General features: G+C 43.1%; 2 protein-coding genes across 5 annotated transcripts in view; one reads left to right on the top strand and one right to left on the bottom strand.

The window, feature by feature from the left end:
* The window catches only part of SLC45A4 (solute carrier family 45 member 4), an 87,701-nt gene extending 81,022 nt beyond the window's left edge, over positions 1-6,679 (top strand). For all 4 annotated transcript variants that reach the window (XM_062570697.1, XM_062570696.1, XM_062570698.1 and 1 more), the window contains exon 8: positions 772-6,679. In XM_062570697.1, the coding sequence (XP_062426681.1) occupies positions 772-1,134 (363 nt within the window). In that variant the 3' untranslated portion in view covers positions 1,135-6,679. The remainder of the gene's footprint in view (positions 1-771) is intronic.
* Positions 6,680-10,475: 3,796 nt separating this feature from the next.
* The window catches only part of DENND3 (DENN domain containing 3), a 38,919-nt gene continuing 23,712 nt past the window's right edge, over positions 10,476-25,682 (bottom strand). Inside the window, exons 11-23 of the mRNA XM_062570694.1 lie at positions 25,523-25,626; positions 25,044-25,216; positions 23,943-24,464; positions 22,545-22,807; positions 21,818-21,988; positions 21,033-21,162; positions 20,478-20,585; positions 18,547-18,686; positions 17,141-17,301; positions 15,334-15,467; positions 14,127-14,242; positions 13,851-13,988; positions 10,476-10,847 (exon numbers count right to left, since the gene is read on the bottom strand). Of these exons, the coding sequence (XP_062426678.1) occupies positions 10,647-10,847; positions 13,851-13,988; positions 14,127-14,242; positions 15,334-15,467; positions 17,141-17,301; positions 18,547-18,686; positions 20,478-20,585; positions 21,033-21,162; positions 21,818-21,988; positions 22,545-22,807; positions 23,943-24,464; positions 25,044-25,216; positions 25,523-25,626 (2,361 nt within the window). The 3' untranslated portion in view covers positions 10,476-10,646. The remainder of the gene's footprint in view (positions 10,848-13,850; positions 13,989-14,126; positions 14,243-15,333; positions 15,468-17,140; positions 17,302-18,546; positions 18,687-20,477; positions 20,586-21,032; positions 21,163-21,817; positions 21,989-22,544; positions 22,808-23,942; positions 24,465-25,043; positions 25,217-25,522; positions 25,627-25,682) is intronic.

Genomic DNA, 25,682 nt, shown 5'->3' with positions numbered 1-25,682 from the left:
TGAAGATTAAAGTGACCAAATAGATTTAGTATGGATCCAGCTATGTGAGATAGCCACTTTGTTGGGACAGGTGCCAAGAACAGATTAGTGCTTGATAGTAAATAGCAAGAGCCACTACTTAATCAGGTGGAACGGGCGTGAAGTTGGCTCAGTGGGGTCATCATTGCTTTACCCTGTGCTGAGGTGTAAAAGGATTTGAGTGCACCTGAAATAATTACTGAAAATATTTACTGTATGTGTGGTTGTTGCTCGTGTTTCGTACAGGTGTTACGTTAGCATTAGTGAGGTTCTTAGTGTTTTTTTAGATACAGCGGTGAGTCTCGAAATGCAGCTGTGGGTTTGGCAAGTCCTAAGGCAAACCGATCCTCCTGGAAACAGGGACGACGTTACTTTCCAGTTTTTAGCACTGTTGTGTTTCAGTTACAAATTCATTGGGGATCACTTATTTTAACGTGTTCCTGCATGGGGATTGGAAGGGCCTTTTAAGATCACAGGAACAATTTCCCCCAGTGAATTCACAGAAATTTTTTTACAGAACCTAAATTTGGGGCCAAGTTCAAGCTAGGAGTGCCCAAGTAAATGCCTGTCTCTTGGTGTGAGTAAGGGGGCTGTTGAAAAGGAGGCTGGTTGCTGTGGACATACATAGCCTGCATGATGCACGAGGATGGCATAAAAACGAGCACATGGCGAAGAAATTTCAGGAAGAATCTAGCGTTCAGATATCTGATGTCGTCTTCATTTTGTCTGACACATCTTCCTTGTCTTTTTCAGTATATTCACCACAGCCCCGGGAACTCAAAGCGAGGATTTGGCATAGATTGTGCTATTCTGTCATGTCAGGTTTACATCTCCCAGATCCTGGTGGCCTCGGCACTTGGCAGCGTGGTGGACGCGGTTGGCACAGTCAGAGTCATTCCCATGGTGGCTTCGGTGGGATCCTTCTTGGGTTTTTTAACAGCAACGTTCTTGGTGATTTACCCCGAAGTCAATGAAGAGCCAAAGGAAGAGCAGAAAGGGCTCGGCCCTCCGGAGAACACCGAGAGCAACGGCACCAACGCCGAGAAGTCAACTGTTCTGAAGCTCACGCGCAAAGGAACCACCGCGCCGGGGTCGGAGAGCGAGTCTGCCATGTGAGACCACCGCTTGTCGTTCACACACATTCCAGGGAGTGCAGGTGCAGGATCAGGAACCCTTTTATTTTTCTTCCAGGATAACGAATGAGGATCTTCAGTACTTGTATCTAAATTTACAGAAAATTGCAGGCAGTTTTGTGCAAAAATGTAAATGAAATTCTGTAGTCCCTAATATAGGTTTGAACAGGTAGCTGTGATGCTAACTGCTTTCTCTACAACTTAGAAATGTCATTTCTGAACACTTTTTTATTAAGAATACATTTAGATTTCAAATAAGTTTTATTAATCTGCATGAGACTCACAGTGTATACAATTAGCAGTTAGAAAAATTAAGTTTTCAGCTGTTTCTAAACTAACTGAAAATGGAAGCTATCTTGACCTATAGTCTCCTGCTATTTTTGTCTGAACATTTCAGATTTCACTAGTACAGCACCTGAATCAAATGCTTAGACATCCTGATCAATCTTTTCCATAAGCACAATGATATTGGTCTGACAGCTACAATTCTTTAACATTAATTTTAGACTTCATATTTCTTTTCGGTGCAATCGCTACAGGAAAGTTTTACTTGCAATCGTTTTCAAGACAGACAAAAGCAATTACTGCGGTTTCTAAGAAACTGCTGTGAATTCTTTTAGTCGTACTGTCCAACAGCTACTCCCGAGTCTGCTGCTTGTCAGGAACGGGTAGCACCAGGTGCGTGACGTGGACCGTAGATGAAGTAGGAGCAGCTGGGCAGGTGATCAGCGCTCGCAGGTATTTCTGACACGTGCTGAATTTTGTGAATGTCATTAGAACACGCTCTGACGATTTTTAGCTGGGAGTTTTGCGGGCCAGTGAACTTGGGGCTTTTCTCGGCACTTAAAGCCGATCGTCTCCGGAGGAAGCTGTCGCGGAGAAAGGCGTCTCCGGGGCCAGCTTCACGGAGCGGGGTGTGAGGAGTCTCTGTAGTGGGGGGGAGGAAGCCGATGATTAAATTGCACTTTTTACGGTCCTTTTACCTTCCGGCTGGGAACGCAGCAGCCAAAGTAAAGGCGCAGTGTCAGTACAACAAGGTAAACCGAAGGCCTACCTCCGCAACCTTATGGCGTAGTCCGATCGCATAAAAATCCGTGTCAGAAACAGCTTTTAGGCCTCAAAATTCAATCCACTAGCATGCTTTGCTGTTCCAGTCGCTGCACTGGAGGGATTGTAGACTGGAGCTCTCCTGAGCTGCTCTACCAATTTCGTCAGTGCAGCCTCCATACCCGCTTCCTTGGTTCAGGACGTAGCTGCCGTGCAAGGACATTTTCTGTGAAGAGCTTAAAAGAGCGATGCTAATCTGATATAAAATATTACTGGGATCACTAGCAGTGCCCCAGGCCACGGGTAGACAAAGCTCAGAGATCCAGCAACCAGTTGAGGCGTCTTTAGAAACCGAACTTCCCGTTGTTGTCTAAGAAGTGCTTGTGCCGCTATTTTACTCGTTTTTGCATGGACTTTCCGGCTGCAGTCAATCCATGTGTTAAACAGACAAATCACAGCTCCTTGCAAGATCTCTGCTGCCTCAAACTTCTTTTACTGCAGTACTTTAAGATGCATGTGTAAATCATGCTGCAATATATTCATTCAAGAGAGAAATATATATTTCAAAATGAAAAGCAGTTTTTAATAAATTACTTGAATTGTCAATGTATTTAAGAAAAATGTATGTTTGGGTATGTTTGAAGTTCATGCATAGTCTTGGCCGACATCACTGACGAATTCCTGGTGGCAGACGTGTGTTTCTAAGCTGAAGGCTTTCAGTCAGTACTAAAGTCCTGTGCTGTCAAGGGGGGCGATGTTGTTTTTAGGCTGGTGAAATTTCGGAGAATTAAAGGACGTGTAATCGCACGGGACTTCTTCCCCCCCCCCCACCCCCCCCGGCATCTCAAGAAAGTTGTTTTTCTTTAAGGTGAATGTTTTTTATTTAGAACACGTACTGTGAATTGTGTTCAGACAGCGGAATGATACTACTGAAGAATATAAGACCTTATTGAAGAAATCAGTTGTGAGAAATACTTTAACTGAACTTCTGCAGTGAATTTTATCATCTCAGTTACATTTAATATATTCTGGTGATATTCATATATAACAGATATGAGTGTTGTATTTCACCCTATAACTGGCATTCTTGTAAAATGTAAGCTGAGCTAGACATTTTAAAGTGGCTTTAATATTTTATTTTTAAAGCTTTTTTGGAAGATTCTGCTTTTGGTTAAAAGAACACTGTCAAATATTCCTTATCTGAATCTCTGTTTTCTTGAAAGATTCTGCTACGGTGTGAAAATCTGCATCTCCTGGTCAGTGCCGGCCTGGCCCTTTTCCAGTGAGTTGCGTTGGTTGTGAATGTAGTTTTGGGTCCGCGTTGCTCCGTACAGCGGCTCCGTCAGCCGAAGCGCCTTCCGCGGCGCGATCGAGCGAACCGCCGTCTGGCTTCGGGCAGGGATGAGGAGCTGAAGGTGCCTCTCGCGGCCCAGCCGGCAGAAGGAGGGTCGCGCCGTCGGAAGGCGCTGAGATCGCGCGCGTTCGGTTAGCTTTCCGTGTCGTGGCGAGGAGGGAGAAGGGCGTTTCGGGTCCCGTTTGGTCCTCGCCAGCGTTGTGCTGAGCCCCGTTTCTGCGGATGGGCCGTTCGGACCTGTGTTTGGGGGTGTTTGTGGGGCTGTTTGGTTGCCGTTCGTAACATACAAGCACGCACGCTGCTTTGGAGCAGGAAGTTGTATTTCACTGCCCTGTAAAGCCGAAGGAAATAATTATCCATTGTAAACGCTCCAAAGTGTTTGTAGTGTCGCCAGGAGAATTAGCGTTGGGTAGCAGCTGCCAAAGGAGCTCCGGGTGTGCCGCGGCCGGAGGAGCTCCTGGTGTGCCGCCCGGGCGCTCACTGCGGACCCTTTCTGAGATTTGTCATACTAATGCTGTTTTTCACTTGAATTCAGGAGGTTTTTCTTTCCAGCCCCATCACATCTCAGGTAGGCAGGTTGTTCCTGTAATCCTGCACCTATCCCTCACCTTATCTTCAGGATGCACAGAGATTTCTATTTTTTTCAATCAGAACCGAAAGGCAAACTGTTAGATTTTATGTCTTCTTGCAAAAGTGGAGAAGAGAGAGTCGAGGGGGCTGGTTTTACTTCTGGGGACTGGAAGTATCGTTGCAGGTTTGCTGGTGTCATCCCGTGCGCTCCATCTCTTAGCATCTTTCCTGCAATAGGTTTAAGTTGTCCAGATGCCGCTGTCGTCTCTCGTGACACGTTAACGCCTCTGATACCAGACACCGCGCACGCTCGGGTTCGCGAGAGCTTAGCGAGAGTTTCGTAGCGGGCCGGCGGCGCCTGGGGAGGTAGTTTGCGTTAGAGCGGAGGAGCTCGGACGTAACCATTTTGGCGGACGTAGCGTGGGTTTTGCACCGCCGGGTTGTCCTAGAGGCCGGTCGGATCTGAACCGTGCGTAGGTGATGGCACTTTGGGATTACAGAAGCAATAATTTCTTAGGGACGCTTCCCTTCCCGCTGGCTCCCGGAGCTTCGTTACCCGAGCAGCTGTTCAGTAGGGCGAATCGGGCCGTTAGCTAGCGCTGAGCGGAGCGGCCGCGAACGTGGCCTCCCGGTCTCCTCGGAAGCGCCGATCCCAGCCACGGAAACGGGCCGCGAGCCGCACGGGGAGCCGGCGGGGAAGCTCGGCCTCTCCCGTTCCTCTCCCGTTTCCATCCCCGCACGGACCCAGGCAGCAACGGCGATTCAGTGGCCAAATCCTTCCTTAGAAGCCTCCTTTCTCCCCGTAGAGCCCGTCCCCACCACTCGCCCGTGGTGGGCAGTGAGCCTGTGGGGCTGTGAGTATATACATATATACGTGTATATGTATACACACACACACACATATATACACACTGTTCAGGCCAAAATCCATTTGACGGCTGCGCGCTCTTTGCCACCGTGCTCCACTGCGTTTTCGTTCTTCCAGTTTTTTTCCCCCGTCCCGGTCCGATGCGGCACAAGCCCAGGCGTAAACGTGCGTCCTGCCCGCGCGACTAAGCGAAACCCTGCGTGAGGGCCCGAGCCCACGCAGCAGCTCCGGCGTCCGAACCAGCCGGCGTGAAAGAGGAGTGGGTTTTATTTGCAGCTGTTTTGTCCTCGTTTTCTTTTAATAGGCCAAATAAATGAACAATAACGAGCACCAAATGTTGCACAGAAATGGTATTGACTGTGTGTAAGAAATACCAAATTTTATTTTTCGTTGCAGAAACTTTATGGTTGCAGATAGTCCTCTAGTCCTGTTATTCTTCCTTAAACTGCAAAGCTGAACGTTTGTAAAAATTGCATTGGAAAAGGTCATTATTTTTAAAGAAAGAAAAAAAAAAAAAGTTGAGCTACCCAAAGTTTGCTGTCTCTCATGTTGCATCCAGAAGAAGCGATTTGCAAAGGCGAGCTGCAAAAGCTCCAACTCAAACAATATTTTACTTTAGAGGCTCAGCAGTTTGGACAGTCAGGAAATTGTATTCGATAATAGCGACCGGACTCGTAATACGGCACTGACGGATGACTTCGGGCTGCCGGGGCAGCCAGGTCTGCTCATTAGGATGTTCAGTCTTTCCTGTCATTTAAATTAAGATCAGATCCTGTAAAAACTGATGGGAATTTTTGTCCCGCTCGGTTTCCGGCCCCAAATAAGCCCCACGGCCAGCCTGTCCCTTAACCTCGCCTTCCCGGGGAGCGCGGAGAGCCGCGCGCGCAGCCGGCTCGCGTGGCGGGGAGTCACACCTGACTAAAATTCAAAGGTTTCCAATGCCTTTTTTTTTTTCTTTAATTATTTTTTTGGGGCCCTGCGAAGGTTTTGGGGAGGGGGAAAACGCAGCGCGTCGGTCTGGTCAGCCAAATTGCAGCGAGCGGCCCCGGAGTTGGAGTCCTGCCGCGAACCGGCGCTTCCCGGGGCGGGTTCTTCCTTCGTTTTTCTGATGTAACATGAACGCTAAGCCCTTTCGGTAGCCAGGTGACCAGCTTATTTTAAATGCCTCATATTAATAGAAAGCTGCATATAGGCATCTCCTAGTGGAAAAAGAAAAGGAAAAATAAAAAAAAAAAAACAAAGAGTATTTAGTTCCTTTGTGAACTGGCCATATGACAACTACTTTTTTATCAACTTATTAAGTTGGGGCACTATAATAGCTCTTGCTGAGTTTAGCAATGTTTATAAGCATGTGTTAAACACATAATGTTAAGTTTTATGAGGAAAAAGGGATAAAGAAATGTCAGATGAATGTCTGAGTGAGTAGACGGCATAATGTATGTACGTTTTTTATTTCTACACTGTTGAGCTTATTTTCTGTTTTAAAGTACAAACAAGAGATTTGTTGCATGAGAACTGTTTTATTGTGTTCTGCACTTTCTGTTCTTTTTTTGTATAATCTTGATTGGGTTTTTGTTCATTTACGCGTAGAAGAACAAAATCAGTTTAGAAATATTCTGCTCCACGTTAACGTTGTGTTCCGATCCGTTGGTCTTCTCGAGTTCGATCTTAATAAACGTTTCAGTAAGAGCTCGTGGGTCGTGTCGCCGTGGTGCTTTGCTGCGACGCTGCGGCAGAGGCGCCAGCCCCTTCTGCGGGCGCCGCCGAAGACCAGTGGGGTTGGCGCTGCTTCCCCAGGCTTAACTAGCGTTGATTAAAAAAAATAACTAAGAAACGCCACCTGCAAGTATTCACCTGGTCAGCGATGAGACTAAATAGAGACGGTGCCGCTGGGCGCCTCAAGCGCCGGGGCCGAGGGCCTTTAGGTAGGTGCACAGAGGTGCCCGCTGCCTCCTCGGCAGCCCGCTGGCGTGCGGGATCCTCCGCGCAGCAGCGCCGGGAGGGTTTTTTTTTTTTTGGGGGGGGGGGGGGGGAGAGGGTTTGTGGACAGCGCCAGCTTTAGTTTGGAAGCAGCCACAAAGCGGCTCTTGGAGAAACCAGTTTGGATCCAGCCGGTGAGAAGATGGGGGGAAAACCCAAGGGATTCTCTGTCAGGTTACAAATAGGGTTAAACCTGAAGCATGAATATCGCTGTTGTCTTGCTCGAATTTCCAGCAGTTTATCTGATGGATTCGGTCTGTGGCTGCTGCTTCTGAAGGACCTCGCTGGGAAGCGGTGGCCAGAGAAGCTGAGGCCCACACAGCCTGCAGGTCATTTTTGGCCACCTACAACCCAGCAGGTCTCCTGTTCCAGAACCTGCAGCTCTAATGAGAAATAGGAAAACCTAAAAAAATTGTGATAAATCTGCTTCCAGCCTGAGCATTGCCTTCGCTTTTCCTAGAATCACAGAATCGGTAAGGTTGGAAGGGACCTCTGGAGGTCACCTAGTCCAACCTCCCTGCTCAGCAGGGTCACCTAGAGCATGGTAGATAAGGTTGCGTCCAGGTGGGCCTTGAAGATCTCCAGAGGAGGAGACCCATCAGTGCTGTGTGGGTCCTACCGCACTTGGGACAGAGTCTCTCCAGAACCCTGCAGAAAAGCCGCGGGAGGCTACAGGCCGTTCGTCCTTGCTGCAGGCTGGCCGGGCTGGAGCTCGCCGAGGGCCGCTTCCCACCGGCGTTCCAGGTTTCTTTTTGTTGTCTCTCCCACAATGAGGTGTTTGGACAAGTCCAAGTTTGCAAGTGCCCTCTGGGCCCTCGTCTTCACCGTGGCTGCCTCTGCCTACCCAACGGAGCCCCAAATGAGGTGGGCGTTAAGTGACAGCATCTGTCCCAGCCACTGGGATGTCTCCTGAGGCAGCAGGCGTGGGAGACCTCCCCAGAAGCAGTAGCGGCGTTAGCAAGGTTTCTTGGTGGGGCCCCGCTGGAAGGAGAAAAAGCTGAGAGAGAGGGTGAGTGGGGGGAGGCCGGGGCAGCCCCTCCGCCGTCTCCTTTGCAGGGACGGGCGGGATGCGCCAGGAAAATGCCGCCGGGGCGAGCGGTGGGAAGCGGGAACCTCCCCGGTGCTGTCGTCATCACTGCCGGTGATCGGCTGGCGCGGATGGGAGGCGAGGGAGACGCGGCGTCCGGCTCCGGAACGGGGAGGGAGAGGTGACTCACGAACGGTGGGTGCGCCGGGCTCACCGGAGCGGGCCGAGGAAAGGGTGCCTGCGTCACTGCCCCCAGCTATTGTCCCCATTCAATGCGGCCGCTACGAAAGAGCCGGCCGCGGCCTTGGAGCGCCTGGGAAGGCGGCGGAGAGGAGCCCGCTGCCCCCGCCGTGGGCCCAGCGCGGCCCCGCTGCCCCCCTTGCGCCTCCCTGGGACAGCGGCAGAGCCCAGCACAGCTCAGCTCTTGGCCAAAGCCAGGGGAGTCCGGCTTGCCCAGCAGCTGCCTCGGCTGCGGCGCGCACAGGGCGGGTTTCTAGCGGCGGACACTGCCCTCCGCCGGTTCCAAAACTCAACAGGAGCTGGGCAAGACTGACCTTGAACTGCATAAGGCTGCTGGGGGGAGGGGGGGGGAGACGGGCAATGCGTCAAGGAGCTCCGGGAGGCGGGCGCTCACCCGGCTGCAGCAAGCTGGTTTCTGCTCGCCCAGTAACCTCCTCTGGTCCTCTCCGCACACCGCTGCTGGCAGGGTAGCTGAGCACACCTGAACCTCCTCCCCGCCCGCGCAGGGCACCTCCAAAGGGCATCTGCTCAGCCTGTCCCCCCGGCCGGCCGTGAGCTGCTTCTCAACTGGCTGAGAAGGCAAAAGCAGGTCTAAACCCTTCGCAGGAGCGAACAGGACGGCAAGGCTGGCGGCAGGGCAGCAGCCGTCTTCGTGCCAGCTGAAAAATCATTAGTAGCTCCTGCATGTCTCTGTGCCGAGAAACCTTTTACTTCAGTAAAGGAATCATTTCAGTTATCCGTAGCAGCCAGGCAGCTGCTCAGGAAGGAACCGAGGAACCTGAACGCTACAGCCGAGGGGCTCAGCGAAGGCCACGTTAGCAGCAGACGCTGTTTTTAGGAAGGACAGTATAGAGAGATGTGCCCCGATTTTCCTACAGCACCTACCACGAATGGGAGTCGGTGGTACAAATCCTCAGAATGATTGTATTGAGGTATGACCTAAAAATGAACAAGATGCTACAAAGAGGCCGGAATAGCAATATAGTGTTTAATATTCTTAAATTGAAAAAAGAAAGGGGGGGGGGAGGAGACATTTCACTTACCATCATATGATAAACATCTTTCATCAGCACATTAAAAGTGTTTGTTAGAAACATTGCACGGAGTGTATACCATTATTTTACACTTCTAATAGGCATATACTGTTCTGGTTTATATTCGTTAACAGGAACAGCCTATTTTTTCACCAATCTCTTTCTTTACAATATTTTAAACATTTTGTTCCACTTTGCTAAGCAGTGATATGGACAACAGTGTTCTGCTCGTATGTATTGTTTTACAAACAGATAATTCTGTCACTAATGGGAAAATATATACCAGCATCTTAACGAGGTTTGTGCTAACTTCAGAATTTACAAACGCTGTCTTTAAAAAAATAATTAGTAAACACTGATCAAAAGAAATGCCTAGACCACAATCTGCTGACACTTACTTCAGTAATTAAGGAATAGCTTGATGCCTTCAGAGAACTTAAAAATGAAGTAGGTTCTACATTAAATAACAGCAGTTCCTCCAATTACAGAAATTGAAGTTTGGTGACTGAAGAAAGGAGGGGTAGATGTTTGTCTGCACAGTAACTAACTAAAAGATTTCTCCCCAAAGCACATATAATATATACTGAAATTAATTAAATAAATTAAGTAAATAAGTAAGTGCTTCAGATGGAAAAATAAAAAGTCTGTTACAAATGCCAAGTGCAGTGCATTGTTTTTTTTTTTTAAAAAAAAAAAAAAAAAAAGTTTAAGAAGTAAAACCCTTAATGAGAGTATCCAAGGGTCTTGCTTCACTAGCAGGGAGCTTTCCGTGCTCTTAGGGAGAGCCTGTCTCTATCTACATTTTAAATAACACAGCACCATAAATATACATACAGTTGTAATGGACAGTCTTCCCAACTAAATTTAGCTGCTAGTTTAGAAAGATGCTTAGCATTTAGAGCAACTCCATAAATTCAACAAATGCATTTAAAATGTTTCCAGTGAACATTTCAAGCTATTATAGGCTGCAAAGACAGTATCAAATCCCCCTTTGCAGGCAGCCTGCGCGCCGCTGAGGAAGCGCTCCAGCAGAATTACCGAGTTTATCAGGCTTTGGCTCACTCAGCGCAGCACACGGCACGGGCTGCTCTACAACCCTGATCCTTCCTTCCAACACACATCAAGTTTAAAGCTGGTGACCCCCCCCCCCTTATTCACATTTCCTTATCAATTGTGCAGGTGCGTTGCAAGGTGCAAGGAGGGATTCACTTCCGTTTTTATTTCCCACAACAATGTACTTATGAAAATAACTCGATAAATAATGCACAAATAACACTGATGGGTGGTTGAAATATATGCAGGATGCCGGACTAAACGACACCTAGGCTCTTCACCTCTTCCAGCAAAGGTAGCCCTATTTCTAATAGCTTAACAACTATTCAACTTTCCAAATGGCAATCTTCCCTTCTTCCTTTCCAGAGCCACTGAGGACGTATCTATCCTCTGCAGAGCAAAGTGCCTTTACTGTATCAGCATGACCAACCAACTCTTTCTCCACAGTCTTCTTCTCAGCATTGACCACATAGATCTTCCCTTTGATTTTGCCCTGTGATCTTCCCCTGCTGCCAATCCACATCTAGCGGAAAGAAAAGAAAGGGAAAAAAAAAAAAAAGAGAGAGAGAGAAAAAAGAAGATTATTTATATTTCAGTTGAGGACACAGTCCAAACAAGAGTTCTACATGCCACATAGATACAGCTCAGGCTCTCTGTTGCTAGGGCAATACTGAAAACATCCTCTGTATTTATTCGAGTGAGCGGCTTCCCCTCTGTAGAAAGAGCTTCTGAAAGGGATCCTGAGAAAAAATTGGACTAAGGAGTCTTTCATCCCTGGTAAGACAGTAGATGCTATAGTGGAGAACGAGAACTGAGCCCTTGGCTAAACACGATCTACTGTAAAAAGGCATCTGGGCTTCTGTAGAAGGAAAAGCTGCCTCAGTGACCTGCCCGAGTTCCAGGAGAGCATCAGTGCCCACGTAGACAGACTTGGATTTTGCTTTTCCAAAAGTCCTTGACTTGTCTCTAGCTCCACACCAAAGACTATAACAAACAAACAAACAAGGCTGCTAGAGGACTGGAGGAAATGCTCCCTTATAGCCTGAAAGCTATAACGACCAGAAGCAGTGAGTATGGTTTAATGGACACTTTCCACAATAGAAAAGAGTCAGCAGTGGGTAGCCAAATTCATGCCAATGATAAGGAATTCTAAAAAAGGACCTCAGAAAACCAAGCAAGTGGGCAAAAATGCAGCAGACTAGCTTCAGTGTAACATAATGCAACTACAGGAAAATAATCTGAGCTATGCCCTCATAATCCTTAGCTTGCAAGTGGCAGATACAACTGCAGAAAGACCCTGGAGTTACCACTGACATTCTCCAGTAGCAGATAAACGTGCAACAACAGATGAAAAAAAGACAACTCCACATTGGGCATCACTAGGAACGGTTTTAAGAACAGGACAGAAGGTGCCACTTCACTACTATATAAACCATGGCATGCCCCCATCTCAGGAGCTGCATGTAGTTCTGGTCTCTGCACCGCAAGGGCACAGAAGATGGAGTTAGGGAAGGGTGACTCAAGGTATCAAGGAAATGGAGCAGTTGATGCTCCACGAGCAAAGATGAAAAAGCTAGGACTCTAGTTTGGAGAGAAGACAGTTAAGGAGGGATCAGACGACGGTTTACAGAATCACAAGGAGCGTTGACAAGTTGAATGAAGAACCATTGTTCAGCAGATCCCACAATTAGAGAAGTAAGAGGCACCTGGGGAAACTAGTAAGAATTGGGTTTCAGAAAGAAAAAAAAATACTTCTCTATATCCACCTGTTGGGGAACTTCTGAATTTGCTGCTACAGGAAACTGTGGCAGCAGCAAGTACAAAATGGAATCAGATTCACAGAGACCAGGTCAAAAAAAAAAAAAAAATAGGAGATTGAGGTAGAAATGTACACTTCAGTATTCCTAAACAAAAGCCATGGACAGGGAAGGAAGTTTAAGAGGAATGGACTGCAAACGGAGGCTTGTGCTCTCTCCATACACAGCATTGCAACTGCCATCACTGAGACAGAACAGTGAGTCAGATCCACCTAGTCTGGCCCAGCTGTGGGGCTCTTGTGCATAGCTTTGTACAGCGTAAGCGCTTCCTGTTGGGTCTCAGTACTGCTTGTCAGCCAGAAAGCAGCCTGCTTCAGACAGACAGACACACTATGCAATCGGATTTTGTCTCAGGTTCCTTAAAAACAAACAGTGGTTTGTTTTCGATTAAAGCACTTGAAAGCAAACCTTTGACAGACAACTAACAATGTCCTCGTTCACTTTTACCAGGCTGCAAGCCCATTCTGGCACCTCAGTAAACGTTGTAATGCTGCGTAGAGGAGGAACATGGGTGTTCTGACTACCACGACAGACTCCAACCTACCCTTTGGATCATTGAGACTGCTGAGCTGTTGAAAGCTGGCGTATTAAATGCTCAGGTTCAGGAGGTGGATTGCACAAGGATGTTTTCCAGTTTTCTCTTTTTTATCAATGGATTGGGCTATGATGCTAATTACGGTGGAACTGAGTTAGGAATGAGTGGAAGAAAAAAGGAACAAAGCTCTTAACTAGAACAAAAAAGAGCTTATTATCTTTGGGTTTCCATGCAATCCTTTAATTTATAGGTTGGTGCAGGATCCCAGCAGCATGTGGCTAAGGCGGACATTGCTATGATAATAATGGTGTTAAGTGAGGAGAATGCCCTAGGAAGCCTCATGATCTCTCCTCCAACACACACCCAGGAGTGCAGTGAGTGGAAGTCAGCTCTCTTAAACCCCCGGTGAATCCACCTGTGCTTAGCAGGGGCTATCTCAAAAGTTTTTTCTGTTTTAGGCTCACTAACCTAGCCAAGGGCTGAATACACCAAAAGCTTCCCTATTTCAAAGACACTTTTCAAAAAGAAAGCATTTATTGGAAGCAAGAAAAAATCTGAGAAAAATTTATCAAGCTGCTCTCCCAATATATATGGGCTATTTATTTGTAAACTAACCTAAAACTTGTCTATGCAGTACCACACCTACAGTCATTTGCACAGCTACTATTACACAGGCTGAGGCCAATTTGACAGGGATGCAAGACTGCTAGGTAGGCTGCTCACTCCTTTCGTCTCTGTTGAGTGAAGTGTGTGGTGACTAAACATGGAAAAGGTCACCTACAAAAATAGACCAGCTAATCAGCATTTATTGGCTGTCTATTAACCTTTTCCAAGGCTTGGTCGTGGGGCCTCTGAGATTAAATATCAAGAGACCTAAACTTTTGGTTTATGCAGTTCCTTGAAATGTCAACGGCTAATGAAAGTCACCATGCATTTAATTACTGATGAGGCTTTTGGCACTACATGCTTGCTGGGTACTTGTAACAGTCAGTTGTTTTGTGCTGTCATTAATTCACCTTTGAAATCAGAGAACCTAATGTTTCAGATCAGCCCATATGCAAGCACCTAGTATGGAAACTAATAAACAATGGCCCATGAAGACTGCAAACAAACAATTCATTGTACTTTGTTACCAAATTCCACAACTAGTAAAAAGAGTACAAATGTCACTCACCTGATTTTTAACTTTTATCATACAAGTAATCTCAGAGCAGTCTTGAAGATGAATCTTTTGAGGTGTACTTGCAAGCTCTCTGGTGTTCCAAATATACAAATCACTGCTGCCTGAATAAGACACCCACACTTCATCTCTCTAAAGCACAAAAAAATATATGTTTAACTTTAGCACTGCAGATAGCAAGTATATCACAAGAAGTAATTATATAGCACCATTTATAATGCCACATAGTCACACTTCCTCTAAACCAAATTAACAGTTTAAATTTAATACCTCAGGAAATAGTTGGAAACAGAGAAAACATGAACACACATCCTTCAGGTTATGCTCAATTTTCATCTGCGGTCGAAATTCTTGAGTTGACACTGCAAGTATGCAGCTTCCAGTACCTTCAATATTAAAGATAAAGTGTTAGTAGCAGAAATGCCCACTTCCTCCACTGCCACACCGCATGGGGGAAAAATGCAGCATAAATGGAAGTATCTAACAACTGCCTCATTTCTCAATGAACAGAGAAGTCTTAGGTGTACTTCCTGCTGTTTTTCACAACACCCAGTTCTTAGATCTGTTCTGTCTCTGTCTGAATGCTGGATGCTATTCTGCAACACATACTCACCAATTTAGAGTCCAATCACAACAAGAGAAGAGACAACTTCTTTAAAATTAGATCTCATACTCAGGTTCTCAAGTGCACAATTATTTTCACCTGAGAGCCAAGAGTCCGAGACCAAGAGTCTGTACTACAAAGTTACAGGGCTGAGTCCCGACTCCATCCAAACAACGGCAGCATCACTACTGACTGCAGCAGGACCAGGAATTTCCCTAAGCTTTATCTCTGGGCCTGTTAAGTTATGTGTATACTTGGATTCAGGCTCTCATGCATGGCAATACTCAGTATTACAGCAAATTCTTCAGTCAGTCGTTATTCAGGAAATTACTTCAGGAGTGTACTGCCTACGTACCGTCACAAAGCCTTTTTTTTATTCATTTAAATTCCTACAGAGGGGATAGCAGATTTCTAGAAGTGGTTAAAATGCAGGTTTGGGGATTACCAAGTCAAACCAATACCATACAGTCTGCATGAAACACCCAGCCCAATTTCTGACTGTTATCACCCCTCTAGACTTCAAAAGGACTTTGACAAAAGCTTTCCATCCCAATTTACAGACATCTCCAGTGGAGGTCAGACAGATACAGTGCTGCCACAAGTCACAGCCTGCAGCAAGTGCAACACATGCAGGCATACCTTCAGCAGAGATCCAACCAAGGCATCTATATGAATGTTTTGGAGGCCATACCTACTGGTAAGGATGTTCAAACATACTAGGAGGGGAATGGGAAGAGTAGAGAATGGGAGAAAAGCTAGTCATGTACACAGGAGTCAATTTTGGATTTATGTATTTTTTTTTTCCTAATAGAAGTGTAATATATAAAGATGCTTTTATTTATTTATTTATTTTTAATTGAGGAATGAACTTACAGCACCACAGTCGATCATTATGAAGTTTGACAGAAGTGAGATTTTGGCAGGGCAGCTGAAATGCACGGTTGACTTTCAGAGTGCTGATATTCCAAGCAATCACTGTCCCATCTAAGCTGCATGAGTACGCCTCACTATCAGTACAGATATAAAAAAAAAAAATAAATAAATAAATAAATAAATTCAAGACTGTAATGTGCATTCATGTTCAAAACATAGCATAACAAGTTTTATATCAAGCTAAATTATTGGCTTTCAATTCACAGACTGAAAGACTAAAGTATAGTAATGATTTCCAAAAGAAAATGGACTTAAGCCCAAAATGCTGTGAGGCCTGACACTATAGTTATTTTAACACCAAGCAATTAGCCTAGTTCTGTTCTTTGAAACAAGGTGACCAGAGTCTTGATAGACATGAGCACATACATCCCGTGATCATCATGACTTGTAGGGTAGGATTTAAATTCTCTCATCATTTTCTAAATAACTGGCTCTGGGCAGCTGTGTCTTGCGTAGGCACTTCACTTACCAGAACTGCTTTGCATCCCATTCTGGTGCCAGGCTCCTGATCCCAAGCTCTGTCCTTGCACTAGCACAGAGCTCTGGTTTGCAGCCCAGCATCCACCTTTCAAGCTGTTAATATCTCTTTTGGGAATTAAAGGATTCTAAGTAAAGAGAATTTGTGGGTGGGGGTGAGGGTGTTTGATTGTTTTTAAGATCACAATTTGCAAACTCTGTATCACTGGAAACTTAAAGCTCTGAAATAGCCTAAGTGAACTAGAGCATGCGTTACAGTTATGCATCAGAAGCTGAGCAGAACAAGACTTTCCTTTTAATTCTCCTGAATGGTGTTGCCTAGGGGATTTTCTCTCTCTCTCTCTCTCTCAGTTTAGGACTAAAATATCTCAAAATTGTTTTCATTACTATTGCACCTGAAGAAACAAATCACACTATTCTATATACCCTTGACGTTTGTTTTCTTCAGATGAGAATGATTTTGAACGTCTCATTTACAAGCAGATTTTCCCTAGAAGCCAGCCATGACTGCTGCACCACTGGTAGAGGTCTGGCTGGTCCGGCCTGGGAGTTGCTGCCCCCATGGGAAGACAACAGGTTAAAGGTCCCCATCCATAGTTCCCCACACTACCAAAAGATCAAAAGCATTCTGCCCGAACAAACCAATAAATGTATTATTTCCTTTACAAACATGCAGGATAAATCCAGAAGTGTGCTGTAAAAATCTAGTCAATGATGTGCTCAAAGCAAAGGATGAAGTGGTCTTTAAACTGCATCTGTGTTGATTCACAGCTGGATGCTGCCAATTCCCAGCTGCCCTCATCTTTGTCTCTTTGTTTCAGATTTTTTTTTTTTTTTTTTTTTTTAAGAAAAGGAAATTTTTAATTTACTATACACAGTATGAGAGCTACCATATTAGGCAAAATGAAGGCTTATGTTAGCAGGATAAGTCCCCCCTGTTAACAGAAACTGCTCCCAGTTCTTGGAAAGTCAGTCACTGGTCTCCCTGTATAGGGTCATTTTTCTTGAGCAAAAATTAAAACTTTGCCTTTATTTCAAAAAACATCCAAGCATCATACTATGTCACTTGGATCTTTCACTGGTTCTTTGCTCACTGCAGCCTAAATTCTCCAGGCTAGTGAATATTGTTCTAGCTGCAGAAAACAGCCATTCTATTTAACTACAGATGAGAGGATTTTCTTAATGTTCATGACTCCTCCAGTCAAATAGGTGTCTTCTTCATTTGCTTGTATATGCATTTTTGCAAAGAAAATGTTGCAATTAAATATACCTTGGTATTCCATTTTTCTTCTCTACAATGATGTCCGTAACATCAGAACGATGATCGTTTAGTTGCTTATTACAAGACATACTGTGGGTGTGGATTATATAAATAAAGGAGTCTTGAGAACCGATCCACACTTGACTTTGTTCTACCATTACCATACAAGTCTGCAGAGAAAAAACAGGATTAAACACAACCCAGAAGCAAAAAAAAAAAAAAAAAAAAAAATCTTTAGCGTGACATGAAAAAAAGGTTACATTAAGAAGCTGCAATTTTCTGGCACTTACAGTAAGAGATCAAGACTTAACACACTGTCTTGTTGCTCCATGCTTTGTTCTGCTCAATAAATAAAGGAAGAGGATGGATCTCTCTGCCTAGCTTATCCTTCATCAAGACAGGATTAATAATGTATCCTGGTAACTGACCCAAACTTGTGTTTCCTGGCGCAAACAAAGTAAAAGTTACAAATGGTGTCAGGGGAAGCACATAAGTTTGCGCATTTCTCATGGATTGGAAGCTGTCCTACCCATCTGATATAAATATACTTCTTTCTTCAGTTAGGAGTGATGCCTAAGCAAAATGCTGTCTTCTCCTTTGTCTTCAAAAATGAGCTTCCTCCATTCAGAACCTCTTCATTTCTCTCCCTCCCAGTTCCTCTAAGTTCCAAACTTACTTCCTCCTTTCTTTCTTCTCTTTAGAAAATCCCCTGCATCAGATTCATCTCCAGGATTTCTGTCATCCCTCCACCTAGCCCCTCACCATCAGCTTTAGCTCTCCCTTTTCGATTCTCTTCTACCACTTCGCACACCTATCCACAGTGATGTTTATCAGCTTCCACAAAGGTGACTTTGCTGCATGTTCTCTCTCCTGAATGTTCTTCATTCAGCCTGCAGCTCTGGTTCAAGAGAGTTATTCCTTTCCAATGGTCTTCTCCAAGCAACTCCCTCAATCCACTGGCTGAGTCTCCTTTCAGACTGCTACCACTCTTTCAGTATCATCCACTGGCTTCCTTACACCTTTCCCCAATTTCCAGTTCTTCAAAAGACTTCTATTACTCATGTTCTCCTCTTATATTGATTATCTCCACCATTCTTTCTTCTCAATTGTTTCAAAGCCAGTCTTCCAGCTCCAAGAACTCATACCTTCAGGCACTATCCTCCCAGTGCCTGATCCATCACTTCCAATCAGCTGACTTGTTTCACTATACTATAAATTCATTTTCTCTCCTTTCCCTTTTTCCTCAAGGGTCTTCATTCCTCCTCATCAACCGAAGCCCAGAAAACTCAAATGCCTTTCCACAGCCTTTAAGGAATAAGCCTCACAGTGTGGCCTAACCGATGATTCAGGTCATACAGGCTACAGTAATAGACACATCAAGTTAAAGCAGCAGTCATGACATGTGTCAGTCTTACCAGTTTGGAGCTGCCTATTTTGAAACAGTGTTGTTGAATAGACCAGGTAGATGCATCAAAGACCACCACTTTCCCCTCATTTAAAGCACACCATAATTTTGGATGAGCATTGATAGGTCTTTCTGAAGGGTCAAGATGCCCTAGAAAGGAAGTGGAGAAGGTGAAAGAGGAAGGAGAACTAAAACCCCATAAGCCAGTACTGTCTGCACCTTTGGCGACACTATTATTACACAGAGCATCTTCCTGGCAAACTGTGTCTGTGTCCTGGAACTCACAGCACCAGTTAATGGGTGACAGAGTTCTCACGGTGAATTTGTACTACTTCTTATCTACTTGTTGAGCCCACCTGATGGCTTAATCTCACACTTTCAAGTTATTCAAAGCAGAGATAATCTGTTCCATTAATGACTAAGTGCTTAGCTAACTGGGATTGTGGGCAGGCTTTTAGACCTTTAATATACAGCTGATAAATCCATTCATTCTAACTGCCACAGCATGAGAGCTCTGCTTAAAAGCAGCACTAACAAAACCCCACAAGTTATTCCTACTCAAGTTCTTCACTGTGAAGTTTACTTTCCACATTGGTCTCAAATTGCCTGAATGCAGGAACTTTAAGGGCAGGCCTCAAAGTACATCCGCTTACGCTAATCAACTTGGCAAAGAAAAAGACAAGACCTAGACAGGTAAAACCTGAAATGAATGCTATTACATGGTTTAAAGATGTAAAAATAAAAACAATTAAATTTGTTTATTTAAAAAATAAAAAATGAGAGAGAGCACGCACAGGAAACTACTCAGAAATTTTCAGAATTAACATCATTTCTGCTACCTAAATTCATACCTGTTGCACAACCTCAGGCACATGGGGATTTTTTTTTTAATGGATGATCACACACTACGTCTCCTCATAGACCCACTACTAGATTTAGTATGCTTTGTAGATCTCCTCCTGAAATGAATCAGGATTTTGCAGCAAAAGGAGACTTATTGCTAAGATCCCTGCTTCACTTCTTAGCCAAATGAGCGAAGCAGAAGTTAAAATCTCTAGTGAAATCTTAGTGTCTCAGAATCAGCACTTCTACTCAAACCATTCGATCCAAAAACACTCATGGATGTACTAACAGCATAATCCTCATTTTCTAGATGTCAGATACAAGATGCAAAGCTACAATTAATGAGACTTCTGCTTGAACATAGGAAGTGTCAGATATGACTATCACATGCAGGACATCCCAAATTAGGCAACCAAAAATGAGATAAGTCTTTTGAGCTTATTTTTTTTTCAGTGATCCTGTGTCATCTCTAAAACAAAAGGCAATATACTTCCTCTGATAAGCAGGTTATGAAAATAACTTCATTAGCGTTCCCAAACCAGACAGATACAAATGTGCCAAACATCAGAGAAAAATTCACAAGAAAATTCATAACGCTTTCTTCAGGGATGGACTTAAATTACATGTGATAAATAAGTCATGAAACCATACATTATGCACTGGGGGTCACAGGGATATAGGTCTGGCTGGGATTTCAAGAGGCAGTACACACTATGCCCTGCACTGTGGGTGAACCAAACGCTCCCAGATAATCTACTGGAAGGCAAAAAATAGCCATGAGTATTGATCAAGAGTGGAGCATCGTCCATTTATCCTGCTCAATGAATAAGGCAGGAGTCTTAAAGGGGAAACAACACATAACTGACGTCTATTATAAGGCATATGCATACAGGAAGGCAAACAGCGAAAGGTATGCCTTGGAGTGTCTAAATTTACAGTGCCAGTGTTCTTTAATGGATGTTTTGGTATTCTATATACAACCAAAGCATGCTAGAATGAACAAAATTGGTTAGTCAGAATACCAGGTGTTAGGAGATAACATGCTTTATAGGCTAATTAAAAGAGGGCTAATGTAAAGGAAGAAATAAATCATCTTACCTGGTGTATAAAGCAAGACATCTACTGCCTGTGGAAACATCTCACCAGCTGAGGGGTTGATCTTGTGCTTTAGTGTTTCTGAGGTTGTTTTAGGGACCATCATAGGCACTAAAATAGATATTTAAAAATCATGAATTCCAAGAAAACTTAAGCCTGAAATAGATATAGAATTCTTATGAAAGTCAGAAGCAGCCTGCCCCATTTATTCACATTTCTTACTTTTCTTTTGACATTAACCTCTGCTGACTATGAAGGTGCAAGCACCACTTCTATGAGTTCTTGTAGCAGCACACATACACCAAAACAGTCTAAAGAAGCAAAACAAAAACACAACATACTATCTGCACTTCTAATGCACAGAAGCAAAAACTAACCTTTCTGTTATTACTATTTAACAAACTACATCTGTGATAGTGCAAGCAGGCTAGCTTTTTTCTTTTAAAAAAAAAATATATATATTTCTACAGATATCTAGTTGAAAAATGGAATACAAAACAGAAAAAGCTGAAACAGATGATACAACAGCAGGCATTGTAGCACACCTATGTCACCAACCTTCATTTTTCATCCTGTCAAAATAAGACAGTTTAGAGGCTGCATATATGCTTTTGGAAGACTGCAGGGCCCCAACCACGGCATCCATCAGGAGAACGTTTGTCAGTGCTTGCTGGATATACTGAGGATCCTAAAGACAAAAGTCTTAGTGTAGTTTATCTGCTACTTATTTTTCCCCCTAAAATAAGGCTCTATCTTCAATGATTTCAATGCGTGTTATGCTTAGCACAAGCACTCACTAGCTAGTTTCTTCCCTGAAGCATAATCCGTGTTAGTTGCAGATGGAAACTCTGCTTCTTTATGATCCTTCTTCCCAAGGTTTCTGTGGCAGAGAAACATATCTTGCTCTATTCATTCAGAGGATCTATGGCCACCAAGGTTCCAGCATGGCAAAATCTTGTAAAATGTTGCACATTGAAAACAAAGCGGGGGGGGGGGGGGGGCAACTTTTCTTTTAGGATCACTATTCTCATATCATGAGTGTAAACTAAGTACCTAAACAAAATCTTAAGGCTAATAGATGAGAAAAAGACATGCAATATTTTTACGTAATCTCACTTTTTTTGTGTCCAGATGTATTATATATAGAAACAACAGCAAATATATGTGTGTGTATATATGTATGTGTGTGTGTATATATATATATATATATTATATATATATATTTTTTTTAACTTAGTTATTGTTTGCTGAAACCTAGAACCTCCAAGACTGCTACACAAATTTAGAGACAGGAAGCACACACTTCAAATATTTTTTTTAGTTACAAATTCTCATGTTTATACCTTGTGATCATCTGCCATTTTCTTTCCAGCCCACATTTCTTTCACTATTAGGTACCAGAGATCGCACTCTGTTTTAAGGTTAGCTTCAAAGACTTCTTTTTTAGATACTGTTTTAATCCTCAGAGTGGGTATTCTCAAAAGAAGGAAAGCTACAGTCGTGCTCTTAACATCCTAGAAACACAGAGAAACAAAGATAGCAAGGAACATGTAAGATATAATCACAGGTAAGGCACAGTATCCATCCTATAGGATAACCTTCCCTATTTCTAACCACAGCTGATTATTTCAATTATCCCCAAACACCATTAAGCGGAGATGGTCACTCATCAAGATTTATGAAATTTAAGTTCCAAACAACATGGCACAGACTTTGCTGTACAGTAGAAACAAGCTAGCTGACACCCTTGTGTTCTTAAACTTCTTTGACTCTATATGCCATTTTCAATGCTTTGCATCCTTCTGTAGATCTAGAGGTTACAACCTCTAGATATTTACTCCATTTCATTTTAGCACCTAGCACAGAGTACAACTTCAACCTTGAAACCTTGAAAGGCTTAGTAATTTATCTATCCACTTTTAAGTTAGTGACTTTACAGGTGTTTCCTACAACCTGCAGTGAAGCTGTAGAAATTCTGCAGTAAATCTGAGCGGCAGATCTTCTGGTAGAATGGGATTTGGCCTATCATCCGGAATCACACAAGAGAACAAGAAGTTATTTTATACTCACCTCTATATCTCTGAAAGCTGCAATCTTGACATAGCCAGGACGTCCTCCTTCAGTCAAAAGGAACAAGCGCTTTTGGGTCAGAGCTATTTTCCCTACACCATAGTTAGTTTTAACTGAGCAGGATAACTTGTAGACACATTCATTTTTATCCAGATGCTCTATTACTGTGGGTGGCAGATTAACTTCTTGAGCTTCTGCTTCAGTTTCTTTCCAGTAGTTGTAGAAATCTCTGAATGTTTCAGGATCAATTTGTTTCTGATGTCCTAAAATTTTTTAAAAATTTGTTTACTATCTGAAACTATTATACAGATTTAAGAAGAAAGATGGTTTTAAGATATTAACTTTCAAATTGTATCTATAACAACTTAAAGGATAAATAGGGTGCACAAAAGACAAAAAAAGCCTTTCCCCTCCCCAAAAAAACACTTGAGAGAAAACTCTTAAGGCAGAGAGATGCTTTTGTAGTTAGCCTGTGGTATAGGCCCCATCCATCTGACATCCCCCCTTTTACCCTGCTCTGCAAAGGCAGTGGCAAACACTTGCCATTCTTATTTTTTTTAAAATACACTCCAAAAATACTTCCCTGATAAACTGAATACTTTCATTATGTTTTTTCAGTTCTTTATTATACTGAGTTCTACTACATCACACACATACCAACCTGGGATAAAAAGCTACAGATATAACAAGCAGTTTGTTTAAAGACTTCAGCAATAGTTATTCTAAGAATTTAACTGGGTTTGGACAGCAAAATCCCAAATGAACATAATTTTTTGAGAGCTGTATGCTATCTTTGGCTTATATGCAGAAGGTCTTGCTATTTTGACCAATGTTTAATACTTTGTGGCCACAAAAATATGGTAATTATTGTAGTTACTAGGCACAGAAAGAAAAGTAAAGAGAATTTTATAAAAACACTCTCAGATAGTATTCAGAAATCAATCACAAGATTCAAACATCAGTTAGGAAATAAGAAAGTTATCCCTCAAATATAAACACAATCTCCCACTTTTCTATGAGGACCATTCAAGAGGAATTTTCATCTTAGCTACTTGAATTTTGGGCTGTGTTAGTTTATTTTTTAAAATGACTATCTCATCATATTACTTATGTTTATAACACAAATATTTTTCTGTTAGATGTTAGGACAGCTCTAGATTCACTTTACTCATAATCCAAGCCAAAATATAACTACACACCATCAGATCGTAAAACAACCTACCCTACCTGTACAACAAAAAAAAGCTGAATTGTGTGCCTATGTGTAAGTAGATTCCTTGTCCTTATTGTGGACACAGGTCCAATAATTCACATATACACTAAATCTGTTCTCTGCAAAAGTTCAAAGTTGTCTTTGCACCAGCACAGATGTTCATTTAAAACATATTTTCTACTCACCTACTGTTAAGGCATCAAATAACCTATGTATGGTGTCTATATCTTTGACAATACCAGATTCCTGGATTCGCTTCACAAAATCATCCAATTGCATATGTGTTTTTGGCAATTCAAAATTTTTCACGTGGTCATCTATTTTCATAATTTCTCTTTGTTTTTCCATCACGCGACTTATTAGCTTCTTCAGCTCAGGTTTGCGGTCTGCTTGAGAACGTTCAGAAGAAGGCATAGTTTCCACAATTTTTCTTACAAGATCAGTAGGGAAAATTCTTAAGTCTGTTTTATCTAGATTTTGAAAGTCGGAAAGTGCATTTAGTAGTTTGCCTTGCATCAAGCTAATAAGTCCCCGGAGGTAGAAGTACCTTGCCAGCAATGCTGAGTTGTCAGGTGGTAAGGTATTTATAGCTTTGCTGAGATGGTTGAAAAAGTCTGCATAGTAGGATTGGACACACTGGCATATCAGAGGAAAGTGAATTTCTGGGATTTTGAATGTACTAACTGATTTGGAGGGCATTTTCACAGCTAAAAACAAACAGATACATTGATTAGTGTAAACAGTATCTTCACAAGCATCAATATTATAAACAAGAAAAAGAATCCACAAGACAGCAACATGCAGTTGTAACACATGACATTCGAGATTACAGTTGTGCTAGGGACAGAAACTTAGTCTTATGCCCATCGTCCTTAAAAAAATCCCTTCTCTGATAATACTGATTCTCAGAAGTACTGCATACACTCTTGACTTCTGTAGGACTTGTTTTGTTAAACAGTGATTAACCATAGCCTATGTTTAGGTCCAGTCCTGCACTGGCTTTAAAGTTTGAAAGGACTGAACACGATTATTGTCTCAGGAAGCAGTTCTTCAGCGCCAGGCCTCCCGTGAGCACTCAGGTTTTTGCAGTACCACAAAAACACTTTACAACAGACTTCAGACTGACTTAACATGCAGGGAGAAGGACGGACAGGCTCAGCTCAAAATGCCCTAGCTCACAGCTTCTTTCCCTCATCTGACACTGTTTCTGTGCAAATCGTTCAGTGATGTCACCCATAAGATAAACAGAAAAGTCTCTCTATTTATCAAACAAGTTCTTCTCTTACCATGGCCTGTTTCTAGTCCCCGAAGAGAGGAATTTCTAGTAGGGACTTCTGGCAGCTTGATATCTTGCAGATTAGGCATACTGATTACCATACGCCTACTAACCATGTAGTGTGGATTAAACCGTTTAGAAGCCATAGTCAGTCTTCTCGGGCTATCAAACATCAAATTTAATCTGAGGAAAATCAAAAATTAGGTAGCTAGTTATATAGCATTTTATACTAAAATTCAGTATACATACATACATACAACATTACTACTTTTTATATTACAATATCACCTTGCAGCTTACATGATTCTACAGCCAAAGCTAGACATGTCGATATTATCATTTTACAGTAGCTTAATGAATGACCTATCAATAAGTCATAATTTTATTTATAGATGACTTGATCTCATAGCACTGGAGTCAAAAGGAGTTTTCTCACTGATTTTAATGGAAGAAGATTCAAAACCAGAATAAGAAGTGAAAAATCTTTACCTGTCCTCTTCAGACTGGGTGCTTAGCTCAAGCCGAGCAAAAGCATCCATCTTTCTGTTCAGACGAGCTTTAAGAAAAGAGTGAAACATGTAGCTCTCTAAAACCTGTAAGACACAAACTGAAGTTAATTGTGAATCATTTACAGGTGATATTTTTACTA

This window comes from Rhea pennata, chromosome 2, assembly GCF_028389875.1.
Source record: "Rhea pennata isolate bPtePen1 chromosome 2, bPtePen1.pri, whole genome shotgun sequence".
NCBI classification, from domain to species: Eukaryota; Metazoa; Chordata; class Aves; order Rheiformes; family Rheidae; genus Rhea; species Rhea pennata.
Note: the sequence above shows the minus strand (reverse complement) of the source record. Positions and strands in the feature narration are given on the sequence as shown.